At 37.4% G+C, this 16,587-nt stretch overlaps 1 protein-coding gene across 4 annotated transcripts in view; it reads left to right on the forward strand.

The window, feature by feature from the left end:
* The window catches only part of CORIN (corin, serine peptidase), a 250,529-nt gene that overhangs the window by 140,829 nt on the left and 93,113 nt on the right, over positions 1-16,587 (forward strand). For all 4 annotated transcript variants that reach the window (XM_032135377.2, XM_032135379.2, XM_032135378.2 and 1 more), the window contains 2 exons: positions 6,101-6,214; positions 15,166-15,273. In XM_032135377.2, the coding sequence (XP_031991268.1) occupies positions 6,101-6,214; positions 15,166-15,273 (222 nt within the window). The remainder of the gene's footprint in view (positions 1-6,100; positions 6,215-15,165; positions 15,274-16,587) is intronic.

The following is a 16,587-nucleotide window of genomic DNA, read 5'->3' on the forward strand; positions in this document are numbered from 1 at the left end:
GTAAGTATATTCTTGATGTGGATGATATCCTGTTTTCAAAAGAAAGTTTGAAATTTTCCAAGCTCCTAGATATTCAAGGATGGTCATTGTTTATTTGACCTGAGCCAACCTATAGTCAGAAGTTAGTACTGTCAGTCATATATTACCTAACGACGGGTATACATTCTAAGAAGTGTGTTGGTAGGTGATTTCATCATGTACAAACATCAGAGTGTACTTACACAAACCTAGATGTAGAGCCTACTACACTTCCAGGCTATGAAGTCTAGCCTATGGCTTTTAGGCTACAAACCTGTACAGTATGTTGCTGTACTGAATACTCTAGGCAATTGTAACACAATAAGCATTTGTGTATGTAAACACATCTGCACATAGAAAAGGTACAGTAAAAATTTGGTATTGTAATCCTATGGGGCCACTGTTTTATATGTAGTCCATTGTTAAGAAAAATGTCGTTATGTGGTACATGACTTGTACATCCAGCATCCACTCATGTCGCAGTACCTCCACAGCTACTCAATAAATAGACTCCCAGCTGCTATCCCTACTTCTTCCCTTGTCCCCCTAGAGTCTATTTCCAACACAATAGGCAGAGCAATCCTTTAAGAATTTCAGTCAGATCATGCCACTCTTTACCGAAAACCATGTAACGACCCTTGTGTTAAAGTTACAAAGTCATTACAAAGGCCTGCAGAGCCCCGTGTGTTTGGACCCTTCCTTCTGCTTGGCCTCATTCTTGTGCTTGGTCCCTGCTCATGCTACTCTAGCCACACAGGTCTTTTTGCTGATCCTGGCACCTGCTGGGCAGACTCTTGCCCGAGGAACTTTGCACTAGCTCTTCCTTGAATCTTCCTGAGACTCCCTCACCTCTTTCAAGTTGTTGCTCAAATGTCAGCTTTGAGTGAGGTCTGCCCTGGCACCCTAATTAATATCTCCCTTACCCTGCAGTACTCTCTTCTTCATAGCATTTACTAACATCTTGTGTGATACATAAGAATTTTAAAATTATGCTTATTGATATAGTTTGTCATTCTAGAGTATAAGCTTCCCAAGGCAAGGGAGCTATTCTGTATTCAAAAATACATAGTACAGAATAGTATTAATTATTCTATAATAATTAATTATTATAGATTATACAGAATAATAGTTATTCTGTAATAATACGGAATGCTAAAGAAATGAGTGCATAAATCAGAGGAAAACACAAGCCTTGCAGATGGAGGAAGGCGTGTGTTATATCTCCAATTCCTCAGGAAATAACTTAAAATATGTCATTAGATATTTCTGTTTTCCAAAAAATAGAAATACTGTACTTCTAATGGAGACTCAGCCACCTTTTCAAATTTCTCTCTCCCCCAGCACAGTGCCCAGCAGCACCAGCTCCCCTTTCTCCTCATGGGAATTCTCACTCCTCTTATTTTTTATTTTCATTTTTATTATTATTATTATTTTTTTGAGACAGAGTCTCCCTCTGTCGCCTAGGCTGGAGTGCAGTGGCATGATCTTGGCTCACTGCAACCTCCGCCTCCCAGGTTCAAGCGATTGATTCTCCTGTCTCACCTGCTGAGTAGCTGAGATTACAGGTACATGTCTCCATGCCTAGCTAATTTTTGTATTTTTAGTAGAGATGGGTTTCACCATGTTGGCCGGGCTGGTCTCGAACCCCTGACCTCAGGCAATCTGCCCGTCTCAGCCTCCCAAAGTGTTGGGATTACAGGCATGCGGCACTGCACCCGACCCCTGACTCCTTTTGTACTCAGAGCTTCCAGACTCTCATCCATACCTACTGAAAATATCTTAATTTCAGCAGAATGAAGGGCCTTCCACCTAATATGACTCACCTCCTCAGAAGGCAGGGTCAAGTCCATGCTGGGTTGATTGAGCACACCCTTAGATTTTCTCTCTCCTTTCTCACCTCTTGTCTTTTACCCCAATCCTTTTACCGATCTATTGTGCCTAAAGATACAGTGCTCTCCCCAAGAAGTATTCTTGTATCAGCCGCTGAAAGATTACACTCAGTCTTTTTCATCTAATGACATAACCTTGTAAAAGATAAGGGCAATAGTGGTTTATAGTACTTGATTTCGAGCAGCATGGAGAATGCAGCGCTGACAGGCTCTCAGCACAGGCCCATGTGATGTGCAGAGCTGGGTCAGCTTTCTCTTCCGAGGTGGAGTTGAAACTGAGCTTTTGACTTTCAGCAAGGGCTCAAAGACAGGGCAAGTAAGGGCACCATACAGTCCGTGGCAGGCTGGTGGATAATTTTTGAAAAGGACTCTAAAAGTTAACAACCAGAATAATGAGAGCATTTGCCAATAGTACTGATACACAGACAGAGAGAGCCTAGGAAGCTGGAAGCAATTGCAGAAAATCTCCAGGTGATTTCAGGCTAGGGATTATTATTTTAGCAGCCTGTTGTCAGAGACAAGAATACTAAAAAGAGCTGATCATCCTTTGGGTATGTACTCTTCAAGATCCATGTCATTCTGAAGTCCAGGGGATGCATAATTGTCCCCATCATCTGGACATGTAAACTAGCTTTTTATGTAGTATAACTTTATATACTGCTATTTTTGCAGTAGTATTAGTTAACTGTCCCATGTGTAATGGAAGTCAGCTTTGGCAGTGAAGTATCTTTACTTGGTAAAATTATCTTCATCAGGTGATGATCAGTAGAATATATGCTCTATTTGGGGATTTTTTTTTTGTTTTCTTCTCTGCTATATTACCAGAGGCTAGAATAGTATTTTGCACATAGTAGACACTCAGTAAATATATATTCAGTGAGTGAATGAATGTTCCAGTTATCAATCTGCCATTGATTTAAATTCCAACATATACCTCTTAGAATTATAGATGATGTTAGTGGAAATAGTTTCAAGATTGTATAGCATGACTTCTCATGGAATCTCCTTTTGTCATCCTAAGGGGCCACTCAAAAGCCTGTTGGAAAATGATCGTTATAAACACAGTGATATTTATGGTAGAAAAATCTCTACAGAAACCTGATAAGAGCTCTCTCAGGGTGTTCAAAAAAAGTAGAACTGACATGGAATGTCATCTCATCTGGATCCAATTCACTGCAAGACAGACATTTGTCTTTTGTTTAGAGAGAAAAAGACAATGCTGAAGTTTTACTCAAACCTAGTGCCCTTAAACTGGCCGAGTATCAGCCGACTACACTATTGCACAAGTACCAGGAACAGGGGAGTGGGTGTGGCGTGGAGGATTGGGCCCGGATCCTAGACCTTGGGATTTGGGGTGTTTTTCATCTTTCCTTAATTATGTGGCTTTGGCCCATTTCAATGTTGACTTCATGACACTTCATTTCCTTCATTTGTAAACTACCAAATAAAATATGTTTGTAGTACTTTATTAATTGAATAGTTTTATACAAGTAAAGTGGAAATTCTGAATACAGGTTAAGAAGAAATCAAACAGAAAGATTATATAAAAGTTATTCTAGTTTTATAAAAGTAATATTAACTACCAAAACTGTGAACTTTCAAAGAAAGAACAAGAACACAGTAACAATTTATGACACCCTAAAACCAAGGACAGCCACACTTCCAGATGAGGAACCACATAAAAGAAGTCAGTTTCTGCTGAATCAGCCAAGACAGGGGATATCAATAATCAAAACAATGCAAGCTGTGCTGGGTTTTAAATTTGATCCAGATTTGAGATGACCATATGCAAGAAATGGCTTTACTGGAGTCAAATATGTAGGGTCTTAAAGATAAAATCTAGAGGTTAGGAGCTATTGAATGTTGAGCTTTCAGCTTCATTTCCTGAGGAATCATCGGAGCCATAGGTGGGGAATGCAATAATTCTTGTGAGGCATTGCAGCTGCTAAAATGCAGACATATGGAATTTTTGCACTCTCTAGTATAATACAGAAACAATCTCACAATAAGATAAACATTCCTTTAAAACTTTCTCTTAACCTTAGAGAGAGGATATTGCACAGGCTGGATGGGTAAAATCTTAGTATTTTGGTTTTTCGTTTTTAGATCTGGTTTTCTGTGAATCGTTTAGGAGTCTGTATTTGTAGCTATAGGAGTGCACTCCTGTGCAGAATCTTCTGACACCGTACTAAACATATTGGATATTTTGGCAGTTGAAATCCGTAGATGTAATTTGTATTGATACTGAAATTATGGACTATAATGGAAAACTGGGCTTTTGTTGTTGATATTGGGAAGATGTTACATGAAGTAGCATCATAAGAAACTTACCAGATCAACTAATTCTTAATGTTCAATGAGTTGAAATGCTGATTTCCTTGATAGCATTGGGAAATAATTCATTAATTTTGTTTTTTTTCTGCTTTATGGCAATATATCGTTCTGTTAGGGATTAAGGTAACTTTTTCCATTGAATCGAGAACCTCCTGAGTGCCAGCCACTGGTTGGGTCCCAGGAACATGGGTGGGAAATATATTAATCGAGAATCTCCTGAGTGCCAACCACTCCGCTGGGTCCTAGGAACATGATGGGAACTATAACAGACATGGGCTTCACTGACTGGAGCTTTCAGCCTGTACTTTTCTCTATTTCTATTGCTGAGTTAAACTGTTCCATATTCCTGAATTCCCTGTAACTAGTCAACAAGGTTCATCTTATCAAGGAATACATACTGCAGGGAATGGTGGCAGTGACCAGGCAACTGACCACACAGCCAACACACACACACACACACACACACACACACACACACACACACAGACACACAAGCTTTGGTGGAAGGTGAGAGAGAGACAGAAGGAGATTTTTGAAGGTTCTACTTAACTTTTTTTTATCTGAAACTAGAGCTCATAAAAAAGTTATTTTTTTCCCAGCTAAAAAGATAAAACATCATCATTGTAAGAAAATTTGTAAAATGCAGAATACAATACAGTAAAAAGTAAAGTTACTTTAATCCCAATACCAAAGATAATATACCTCTCCCGATGCCAAACTGTATTTTGTTTTCTAGGACCAGTTGGTGTTTTCTCATCTAAAGTAGCTTGAACTTTGTCCTTGGACATTAAGTGTTTTCTACAATGTAGTTTTCAATGGCTGTAACAGTATTCCTCATTATGGTGGTATCAAAATTTATTTAACTAGCCCCTTAATATTGCATAGTGGTTATTTCATAGTTTCCTCATTTTAAACAATGATGGTATGAATATCATTAAACATAAAACATATATTCATAATGATTTCCTTTTTATGAAGTCTAAGAAATAAGATGATTGCTGAGTCAAAGATTATGCACACTTAAAAGGCATTTGATGCACATTACCAAATATTTTTTATCTTAACATCCACTTTGTTGAGCTGATTTATCCTTTTATTAATGGTCTTCCTGAAAAATTTTCTATCTTTTTGTCTTAAATTTATTGTCTACTGTAATTTTGAAGCAGTGGAATATTTATTGCATTTTGAAAAGAAAAAGAACACCAAAATGTTAAAAGCAAAAATATAAAAATGTAACTGTGTTAAGGAAAAAGAAATGAAAATTTTATTAGTGAATGCCATTTCCCGTTCCTTATGCCAAAATAGACGCTGACATTTTAACTGGCATTTTCATTAAGGCAAGTAAATACATTTCAAATACAGGGCACTGGGTCTCTATACTATGTTCAAATACACATCCATTTACTGACTGTTTTTACTGGAACTTTCTCTGTGGTACATAGAGTAGCTTTTTAGAAAGGTAGACTTTTTAAATGTTGGTTCAGTTAGTAGCACTTTACTTGGACATAATTTTCAATTGTTTAGAAAAATACACCCATTGGGTATTCTCCCCACAAAAATTGTGCAAATGATGAAGCTACCCTCTTGCTCTCTGAACATGGATGCCTCACTCTGCAAGCCCACTGGCGAACTATCTCCTGCTTTCCTCAGACAAGCAAGCACTCTTTGTATTATTTCCAGGTAATTTTTCAATTAATGTGCTAGGATGCCAAAGAAAAATTGACGACAATAAAACTGAGGGAATTTGGAAACAAATCTGTTGAATAGCAAAAGAAGATTTTCTATGTATTTATCTTTTGTAATCTTAAAAGAAAAAAACTATCTTATTCTGACATTATTTCCTGCCCTTTTGTTTTTAGTGCTCTGTGGACGGGGTGAGAGCTTTCTTTGTGCCAGTGGAATCTGCGTCCCCAGGAAACTGCAATGTAATGGCTACAACGACTGTGACGACTGGAGTGACGAGGCTCATTGCAGTATGTGACAAGCTGTTTGGGGTTTGTCTGAGTGGACAGGGATTCTCAAATCCTGACAATCATCAGCATTTGCATAGACTGCATTTTGTTTGCCTTTCTAAAGCGAGCAAACGTGTTTGTCTTCCCCCAGAATGACAGCAGCATGTTTGCACACCTTTCAAAGGCATGGTTTATTACGAGCTCAACATGTAGATGCTGCATTGGAACAGATGAGGGATTGCAGCGTTTTTGCACAAAATGGTTTAAATTGGGAGAAGCCTTTGGTTTATTTTGTTTGGGTGAGAATTTTCATTTGTGTTTATGAGTATAAAGGTCAATGTTTTTTTAAAAAAGGACATTTTATAGCAACATTTTTACCCTAATGATTCTTAACTTTCATGACACAGTAAATACAAAGCCTCTTTTTTTTTTTATGCTTCTTCCAAACCTGGAGATAGTCAATGGCACTAACTGTTTAAAATCCACCAATCAGTAGATTCAGCCTTATGTGTCCTTAATTTATTCTCCATTGATTGATTAGTCATTTTGACTGAATTGGCCAGCCGTTTGTCCAATATAGATTCAGATTTCAAGTTGTTTTGCACTTACAAACTGGAAAGAAGGGGAAAACTATCCTGAAGAAGTACATTGTAGTAAACAAAGCTAGTGTCCTATTTGTTCACCCCTAGTATGTTAAAACAAGAAAAGAATTACACTGTGTAATCTATTCAAAACAGAACTATCTGCGATTAGAACACTATATGCAAGTGTTCTAATTGTTCTTTAAGGGTTATATAAACAGCCACAGTTAGTATGACAAGAGCTGTGTTTCACTCCTCTTGAGAATTGCCAAGATGTTATAAGTGCTTGAGAATACTGATCTTAATCGAAAAATTCTTCTGGTCTGTTTGCCAAATGGACCAACTCATCTTTCATCTGATGGGCTAGGACGCTCCTTTGTCCTGCTGAATGGCAGAACTAATGAATGGCAGTTTGTCATGGTAACATTTCAGGTCACTGTTTCCCAAACTGATGTTCCATATAGTATCTGAGTCTGGAATAATGCTTGAAAAAAAAAAGAAAAAACTTTGGGAAATACTGTCAGATCTACTTCTTAGAGGGTTAGAATACACATTTGTATATTAGAGGTTCTGAGAAATCCTGCAGTTTAATAAAAAGACATTTGCCTAACTTTTTATTTCATCAGAATTATTTTCTCATGTGAATCTTCACCTTTATTTATTCATTTATTCTGCATTTTTTATTCTGTCTAATATCTAGCATCCTGTGGAACTTCAATTATGCCACGCATATTTCAGGAAACGTTCTTTTCAGTAAGACATTTGTGTTTTACAACTTGGAATTTTCTTTTCAAAACAATGCGTGGCGCACAATTTTACATAAAAACATATTTATAGGCTGTATATTTACACTGGGAAGTGTTGCTGTGGGCTTAGCAGAAGATACTGTGCAAAGCAGCCAAAATAGGGAACTTTAAATAATTCAATGTAATTATATCCAATTTATGGGAATTTGGTAGAATCTCTAGCTATTCTCCTGTTGGGGCCCACGTTATGGCATTGTTCAAATTCTGCATGTGCCTATATCTCCTGTGGTGGGCCAACTATGGTTTTATCATATGTTCCTCAATAGTACTGAGCGTTGCACTCCAAACCCTGTAACTGCTTTCTGCTGCATTTGTTAAAATTAAATTTGAAGGGGCTAATTTTCCCAGTCAACAACGTGTTACTGTTCTGCAAGGCATTTGCCAATGTCCAAGGAGCTGAAGCATTTATTAAGGGAAATAGATATGGCCCTTTCCCGTGAACATACCACAAAAATGATCTGTTTGGTCCACTGGGGAAATATATCCCTTCAGAAAACTTCTGTATGAAAACACAGACATTGAAGGCTTCATATGCAATTGTTTTTGACCTTACAAGGACATCTGCTTTGAGCTTTAATGCTGAGTGCTTGTGGTGTTTCAGCATGAGCGTTTATGGAGGATGCCATACTCCTTTTGTCACCACCCTGTGGTGAAAGAATAGTGTAAGTCTGAATTAGGCCTCGGATGGGAATCAGAGTGTGAATGCAACCTGCAGATACTCATGAGAGGAGAAGGAAGTTTTGCTGTGCGTTCTCAGTGAGGAACAGAAGAAAATGCCTAGTTCCTAAGGTTCTCGCAAGTAGGCAAGAAGGAGGACTGCCAGAGGAGGTTATGCTTCTATGGATTAGATGCAAAAATGATCTCTAGCTAAGCACTTGCCTGCTTTTATAAAACATGGGTCATATTAGGTGGCGTGTGTAGTTCATTGAGTTGTTATTTCCTTTTTAGTCAGGTTCAAAGGAAGGGAGAGAAGGGACTTATTATTTGTGAGTTACCTAATAAACTATGCTAGAAGCATTTACCTACATGCTTTGATTTAATTACCAGCATAGGAAGTGTTATCTACCACCTTTTGTACAGGTGCAGAGACAGAGCTTAGGGCAATGAATAAATTTGCCCATGATTCGCTAAATTTGAACCCAGTCTTAAATGGTTCAAAATCTAATGCTTTTTCTCTCAGCTCGTCTGCCTTTGACTTGTCCTTGTCCATAAAAAAGTTCAGATTTAGTGAGATTATACTCTGATCACTCATATTGCAGGAAAATGTTTTAATTGATTTTGATGTATTATGGCTTTCAGAGGTAATTGTTTATTAAAGAGCACTCCAGGTATCTGTGACTTTCTGACTTTCTCCCCTAACTGGTTTTGTCTTGTCAATCTCTTCTTAAGTATTTGTTGGATGAAAAGATTTCCAAACACCTGAAACAATTTTAGTGGTGTAGTAGAAAAATTTTCAAAAACCAGGAAAATTTTAGAAATGTCTACCTCTGTGGCTTTAGGCAGGCCACTTCTGTAACCCTGGCTTTCGGTATCATCATGGATGGCTGCATGCTGGCCTCCCCAGGAAGCCCCATCTGCAGAGATTTTGATTCAGTTTGTCTGCAGTGGGGACCAGGCAGCAGTACTTTTGTAACGCTCTCCAGGTAATTCTAATGGATGGCCAGACTTGGAAGCACTGGGCTAGAAGGTGCTTGGTGTCTCTTTTGTTGTTAAGATTCTATAATATTTTGAGTCTATAACCAGCTCCTAGAATAGTGCCTGGGACATAGCAAGTGCTTAGTAGATAAATACTTCTTAATTTTAAATTAGAAACTCAAGGAAAACGTTGTCACAGTGAAATAGCTGCCACAAGGTTCACACACTTTATGACACATAAAAACCACTATCAAATATTTTTGAAAATCATTTTCTGTGAATTTTGGGTAAAATTGGTTGACTTATTTTTGAGGATGGTGGCTATCTAATTATACACCGAGTGTAATACGGTGTATTAACGACTACTATAAGTTCTTGAGTCAGGCTGCTTAGGTTTCGATCTTACCATTTCCTGCCTCTGATAACTTAGGCAAGTTACTCAACCTCTCTGTGCCTCAGTTTCTTCAGTAGTACAATGGAAACAATAAATAGTGAATATCTCTCAAATTGTTCGGAATAATGATTCACTGAATATAAAGCATATAGACCAATGTCTTGCATGCAGTAAGTCTCAAAGAGCACTAGGATTTGTGGTCGTGACTGTTGTTGTCACTATTGTTGTCTTATTGTTCCTCCACTCCCACCCAGCACCTCTTGTTACTAGGTGCAGAGAATGACCACTGGAAGTCATAGGGACAGCTGATAATGTCAGCTGTTACATGTAAGGAAGACAGAAACACTAAAATATGCACAACAATTTTAAAAGCAGCACCATGTGAAACTATTTTAGAATGGAGGCAGCCTAAACAGCACAAAATAAAAATTGATATTCCGAATGATGTTTGAATCGTCAAAAATGACTGTATCTATAATAATCGTTCTACTAAGATGTAGCTGCAAGTAAATGCTAGGAATAGTTTCATCAAAGTTGTAAAAATAAAAAATCTCACACCATGCTTATGGAAGAAGTACTAAATGTTTGCAAATTTTACTTTTTGTATAGTGACAATCTGATTATACTGAATCAATCAAAGTATTGAATATTCTTTAATTCCTGCTATGTGTGAATCATGTTTTAGCTACCTAGTAAATAGAAAGATACTGTTAAGCCATGGTTTCTTTCTTTATGAGTCTTTTAGTCAAATCAGGGAACTAACATATACACATAGAAACTATTAAATATGGGTTTAAAAAAATTTTTTTTTGAGATGGAGTCTCGCTCTGTCGCCCAGGCTGGAGTGCAGATGTGTGATCTCAGCTCACTGCAGCCTCCACTACCCGAGCTCAAGCAATTCGCCAGTCTCAGCCTCCTGAGTAACTGGAACTACAGGCGTGAGCCACCATGCCAGGCCTAATTTTTGTATTTTTTGTAGAAACAAGGTTTTGCCACGTTGCCCAGGCTGGTCTCAAACTCCTGAGCTCAAAGTGACCGGCCTGCCTCAGCCTCCCAAAGTGCTAGGATTACCGGCATGAACCACTGTGCCCAGCCTAAATATGGTATTTTAAAACAATATAACACAAGCAATATCGCAAATCAAAAAAATGGATGTAAACAAGCAAACAAAAAAAAGGTAGCAGCAGGGAGTCCTTCTAGTAAAAAGAGTAAGATTGCTAGAAGCTGGATTGCATAGAGAGCTGATGGAAAAATGGGATTAAAACTAGGCCTTGCACTCAGGTGATGTTTGTATACTGTGCAGCATGATTTTCAATTCTCTAGGTGACATTTTGCAATGCATGGAGACTTTTTTTTATTGTCACAACTGTGGGAGTGGAGGGAGGTGCTACTGGTATCTAGTGGGTAGAGGCCAGAGATGCTGCTAAACAAACTACACTGCACAGGGCAGCCCCCAACAACAAAGAATTACCCAGTCCAAAACGTCAAATGATACTGCCGTTGAGAAACCCTTTTCTAGAGCCTTAAGCCAATAGTAGAAAGAACTCAGAGAGTCAAGAAGCCTGGTTCTTCTCATGGTTCTGCTGTAAATGAGCTGAGCAACAGTGGACAGACCGTTTATAACTCCTCTGGTCATTTCAGAATGAGAGAGTTGGATGAAATAACCTCTGGTCCTTTCCATATTTAATCTTCTGTGGGTGGAAACTGAGCATCCGTACTTGCATCTTGAGTTGAGGCAACACATTCATGTGTACAGTCATAGAGACTGTACGGCTGAAAGAAGCCCTTGAGAAAAAGGCTTTCTGTGTGTTAGTTTTCTGCTTTAATTTAACGATAATTTTGAGAGACAAGAATTAATAGTGTGCATATGAGATGCCAAACTGAAATCAATATTAACATGCAAGAATTTCAGAAGAAACATTTTGTATCAAGTTCTCCTTAAGAAAAAAAAAAAGCTGTATCTAGAAAAACATCTACCTTAGGTCATGCAAAATTATGCTTGTTATCGAGCAAGAAAATCACAGCAAGCAGCTTTTGCAAATTTTGATTTGCTGGCCCCAAACTGTGCTGACAACATCTCTTTCCAGGTCAAATAAACATTTATTTCAATAAAAGGAGACACTGTGATCTTTGCTATTTGCTATGTGTTTCTGGCTTTGCAGTGCCTCTGGTTAAGGTTTTGCGTGTTTACTAATCACACAGACCTTAGGGAAGTAACAGACTGTTTTCCAAATGCAGCTCATTTTGTATCTCACTTCTAAAAATGGCTTCTAACCAAGCAAGTTATAATAGTAGAAAGTTGAATCCGCACCTAGGAGAACAATGAGAATTTTAAAAAATGCCTGAATCCTCTCCATTTATGAAGTGATTTAATAAATGAGGACATCAATTTTTAAAATATCTCCAATGCAGTGTTTTAGTATGAATTACCAGGGGTCCTAGAATGGGCCTTCTAGAACACAAATAAACTTTTGGAAATTTTTGGTGTGTTCTTAGGTTAATCAGATTCTGAAAGGGGTATTTGATTCCCTAGTAGTCCTACCATCAAAAAGAGTGAGTGTACTGCTTACAAGGAAATTAACTCGTAGGGTTGAAAATGTGCTGAAACACTGTCCCCCATCCTCTGGGCGAATGTATGCATGTACTTTGCACTGATGGTCAAGTTGAGAAGCCTTATTTCCCTGGCTGTTGCTGATTCTAGCATGTTGACTCCAAACTTCCCACAAGAGTAATTTAGATTAAGACAAAAAAAAAAAATCAAAAAGATCTTTTAGAATTTCACAAGGTAGTGTATATATCTTGATGCATGAATTCCCCAGATCTGCCCTGTGGGCAGAAGAACCAGTGTCATAACCCTTCCACTCAGCTGTCACGTGTGGTAGCCTCATTCAGCAGTGGGGGTGCAGGGTGGGGAAATAGCGCCCTCTGCTGAGTGGGATAAAATACCATTGTCAAGGTGATAGGACTTCTTAGTTCTTGTATTTTCCCTTATGGTGGCTGTCCTTATTTGAACATTATTCAGGCTGGGGGAAGTGAAAAATAAAAAGTACTTACAAAGTTCTGTATGCTCATAAGTATGGCCTTATGTGTCTATATGCGTGTGTGTGCCTGTGCACATACACACCTTCCTAATGAAGACACTGAACAAGTGATTTCTAAGGCCCATTCCATTCCTAAAATGATGTGATTCTAAAAACTTTAAGAAGTTTTCTTTTTAGAAGAGTGCTTTTTTGAAACAGAAATTTATGATTCATGTATATATAACTGTCATATTTTGGCATGCCTAATGTTTTAACTGATCAATGCCAAAGGCTTTGGATAATAAATCATCATCTAGTGTGGGACGTTTATAGTAAAGTGGTGGCTGCTACTTGTTGTATGAGATACAGGCTTCTGCTTGAGGAGAAACAATCAGCTGGAATTCAGGAGACTGAACCATTGACTACTTGATTTCTGGCCTTCATCAGCCAAGTAGACTGATCTTCAAACCTGCCCTATTTTTTTGCCTCTTTCCTTTGTTCTTGCTATTTCCTCTGCTTGAAATATGCTAAACTTTTCATTACATCCACCCTATTGAAATTCCGCCCGTTTTCTGTATTCCTTCTCCAGCCTTAAGCAAACTGTTTTGCACTTAATTTACTTTAAATAAGGGAAATAAAAATATATTTAAGAAATCTAGTTTCTGTAAAATGCAGGTTTCTTTACATATATTGATTTTAAACATTTTTACAGCTTTATTGAGGTGTAATTTACATCCTATAAATTTCATCTATTGATGCTTAGTAAACTTATAGGGTTATGTGACTAACCTCACAATACAGTTCTAGAATGTTTGCATCTCCCCCAAAATTTCTCTCCCACACATTTGAAGTCAGTCACCAATTCTAATCGCTCAGCTACTGTAACTACTTCTCAGATTTCTGTTTCTATAAATTTGTTTTTTTCTGGGAATTCCATAAATGAGTCATATAATATGTAATTTTTGTATCTGATTTCTTTCACATAGCATAACTTTTTGGGGTTGATCTATACTGTCACATATATTGGTAGTTTCATCCTTTTAATCACCAAGTAGTATTTCACTGCATGAGTATATTATGTTTTGTTTGTCCATTCCAGTTAGTGAGTACTTGGATTTTTTTCCAGTGTTTGGCTTATGAATAATGCCGCTGTGAACATCTATACATAAATCTTTGTGTGGATATATGTTTAATTTATCTTGGGTAGATTCTTAAGAGTGGAATTCACACATTAATTGTATGGTAAGGTTACAGTTACCTTCGTAAGAAACTGCCAGTTTTCCAAGGTGGCATTATTATTTTATAGTCTCACCAGAGACCCATGAGATTCATTTTCTCAAAATCCTTGCCAGTACTTGCTATTATCCACCTTTTCCATTGTAGCCATTTTAAGGGATGTGTAGTTATATCTTCTTGTGGTTTTAATTTGCCTTAGCTTATTTTTTTTCTTTTGTTTTGTCCCGCCCTCTCACCCCCCACTGCCTTTGCTTAGTGACTAATAATGTTGAGCACCTTTTCATGTGTTTTATGTCTTTCATGAAGACTTTCTATTCAAGTCTTTCGACCATTTATAATTGAATTCTTTTTCATCTTGTTATTGAATGTAAGAGTTCTATAGAGACTCTGGATATCCAAATTTCTTTATCGTACATACAATTTGCAAATATTTTTCTAGTATTGTCCCAATACCATTTGTTGAAAAGAACATTCTCTTTCCATTGAATTGCCTTACACGCACTATTTCATTAAACTCTTCTTTCAAACCCTATTAAGTGGCTGATTTTGTCCCAATTTCATAGATCAGTTCACAGACTCCTAGACTTGAACTAACAATAACACACTAAAGTCCCACAGCTAGTAGATGGCAGAACCAGGATAGGAGTTCTGGTTTACCCAAGGACAAGACTTTATTTTCTTATTAAAATCAGGAAACCATTTCCCCTGAATGTTGTTTATTTCAACATTAAACTATAAGCGTCCTGAGATTACATAACACTTCTCATCTTGCCACCATAGTCTTTAGACAGTACTTGCTTATTTAAGGATTGCATTATGAAACACTCAACTGGCTTAAGCAGTAATGTTTATGTGAAAGGAAATAATAACTCCATAATCTAAATGACTTATTGTATTTGTTATGTTTATGCTTTCTACTGACAAACCTGGACTTTCAACTCTAAAGAAAACAAGAGTTACTAAAGTCTATTCTGCATGAACAAAAACTTCATTAGGAATGATGGTGAATTGAGAATGTCTTTTCTCATCTTTAACGATCAAGGATCGTTCCGGTGACATAAAATGGAAGTCAGAGAAACATCAGAAAGTGTTAAAATCACTTGGCTTGGGAGCCACTTGTTCAAGTGAACTTGAACAGGTCGTTGTATCTCTGTGTGCCACCTTCTCACCTATAAAACAATAGGTGTGGACCACGTTACCATTAGGGTGTCCCTTCCATGATTGGCTTTTGTTAAATATCGTACTACAATAGCATTCTGTACGGCTCTGATGACACACTGGTGGCTTCTTTTATTTGCAGACTGCAGTGAGAATCTGTTTCACTGTCACACAGGCAAGTGCCTTGATTACAGCCTTGTGTGTGATGGATATGATGACTGTGGGGATTTGAGTGATGAGCAAAACTGTGGTAAGTAGCATTGTTTCCCCAAAGGTTTTAATTTAAAATCACAGAAATTTATAACCAAAAACTTATGGTTCATCATGTGTTAATATGATTAGCAGTTTAAATTACAAAATGATTGGTTTCTTGTTTTTTAGAAGGAGGAAGTTTGTTCAATCGCTGTCCTCAGTAATGTCTTATGTGTAAATGTAATACATAAAAAATCATATTAAGAAAATGTTTAAGAAGTGGGATGGGAAGACTGGTAAAGGTTGTTAATGCACTAATAGTTTTTTTCCTCTCCTCAAATGTGTTCTGTTTCTCCTCTGGTTAGAACCAGTGGCTTATGTTAGATTTTGGGCTTTTGAGCAAACTTTAAGGCAGATATATTGTCTGTGCCCCATTCCCTTGGTACATGTGACTGAAGTCCCCTCCTTTATTTAATCCTCAAATAGTACAGGGACCACCTGTGCAGCAGCTACACCCAGGGTTAGGATGATGCATTTGTTTTGTGTACACATGCTGATCTTATCTTTTAAAGAATACCCCACTTTTTAAAGAGTCATGTCCAATTCCGAATGCCATCTCATGAATTAAAATCAGCAAAATTCCTCTTGCTCATTTACTTTTTTGGCTTTGTGACTAGCTTCAGAATTTTTAGGTAGTATATTATTGAGTGACGTAGCAACTTTGCAACATGAACAAAAGGGCAAACTGGGATGAGGATACGCCCTGGACAAATGATATGAGACAATGTCCAGCATTAGATAACATCAAAATGAATGTTTGGGAAGGATCAGCAGTATGGTCGGAGGAGGGCATTGGAATCATGAATGTTAGGAATAACCCCATGCTGGGAAACCTGGGGGTTTCTAGGAGCACCGTCTAGCTGCCACTTGCTGTATCTGTAAAAATATTTTAAAATGTACGTGTACAAACCATTCCTGTGTGACTAGATAGATGTGGGTTATTGTTTTTTCTGATAATAGTTTATTTTTATTTTATTTTGACTAATAGTAGTTGTACATATTTATTGAATATAGCACGATATTTTAATACATGTATACAATATGTAATGATCAAATCAGGGTAATTAGCGTATCCATCACTTCAAACATTTATCATTTCTTTGTATTAGGAACATTCAAAATCTTCTCATTTAGTTATTTGAAAATATGCAATAAATTATCATTAACTATAGTCACCATCCAGTGCTATAAAAACCTACAACTTGTTCCACCTATCTAGCTGTAATTTTGTATCAGTTAAGCAATCTCTCTCTCTCTCTCTTTTTTTTTTTTTTGAGATGGAGTCTCGCTCCATCACCGAGGCTGGAGTGCA

The sequence above is a fragment of the Hylobates moloch genome, unplaced genomic scaffold (assembly GCF_009828535.3).
Source record: "Hylobates moloch isolate HMO894 unplaced genomic scaffold, HMol_V3 SCAFFOLD_17, whole genome shotgun sequence".
Lineage (NCBI taxonomy): Eukaryota > Metazoa > Chordata > Mammalia > Primates > Hylobatidae > Hylobates > Hylobates moloch.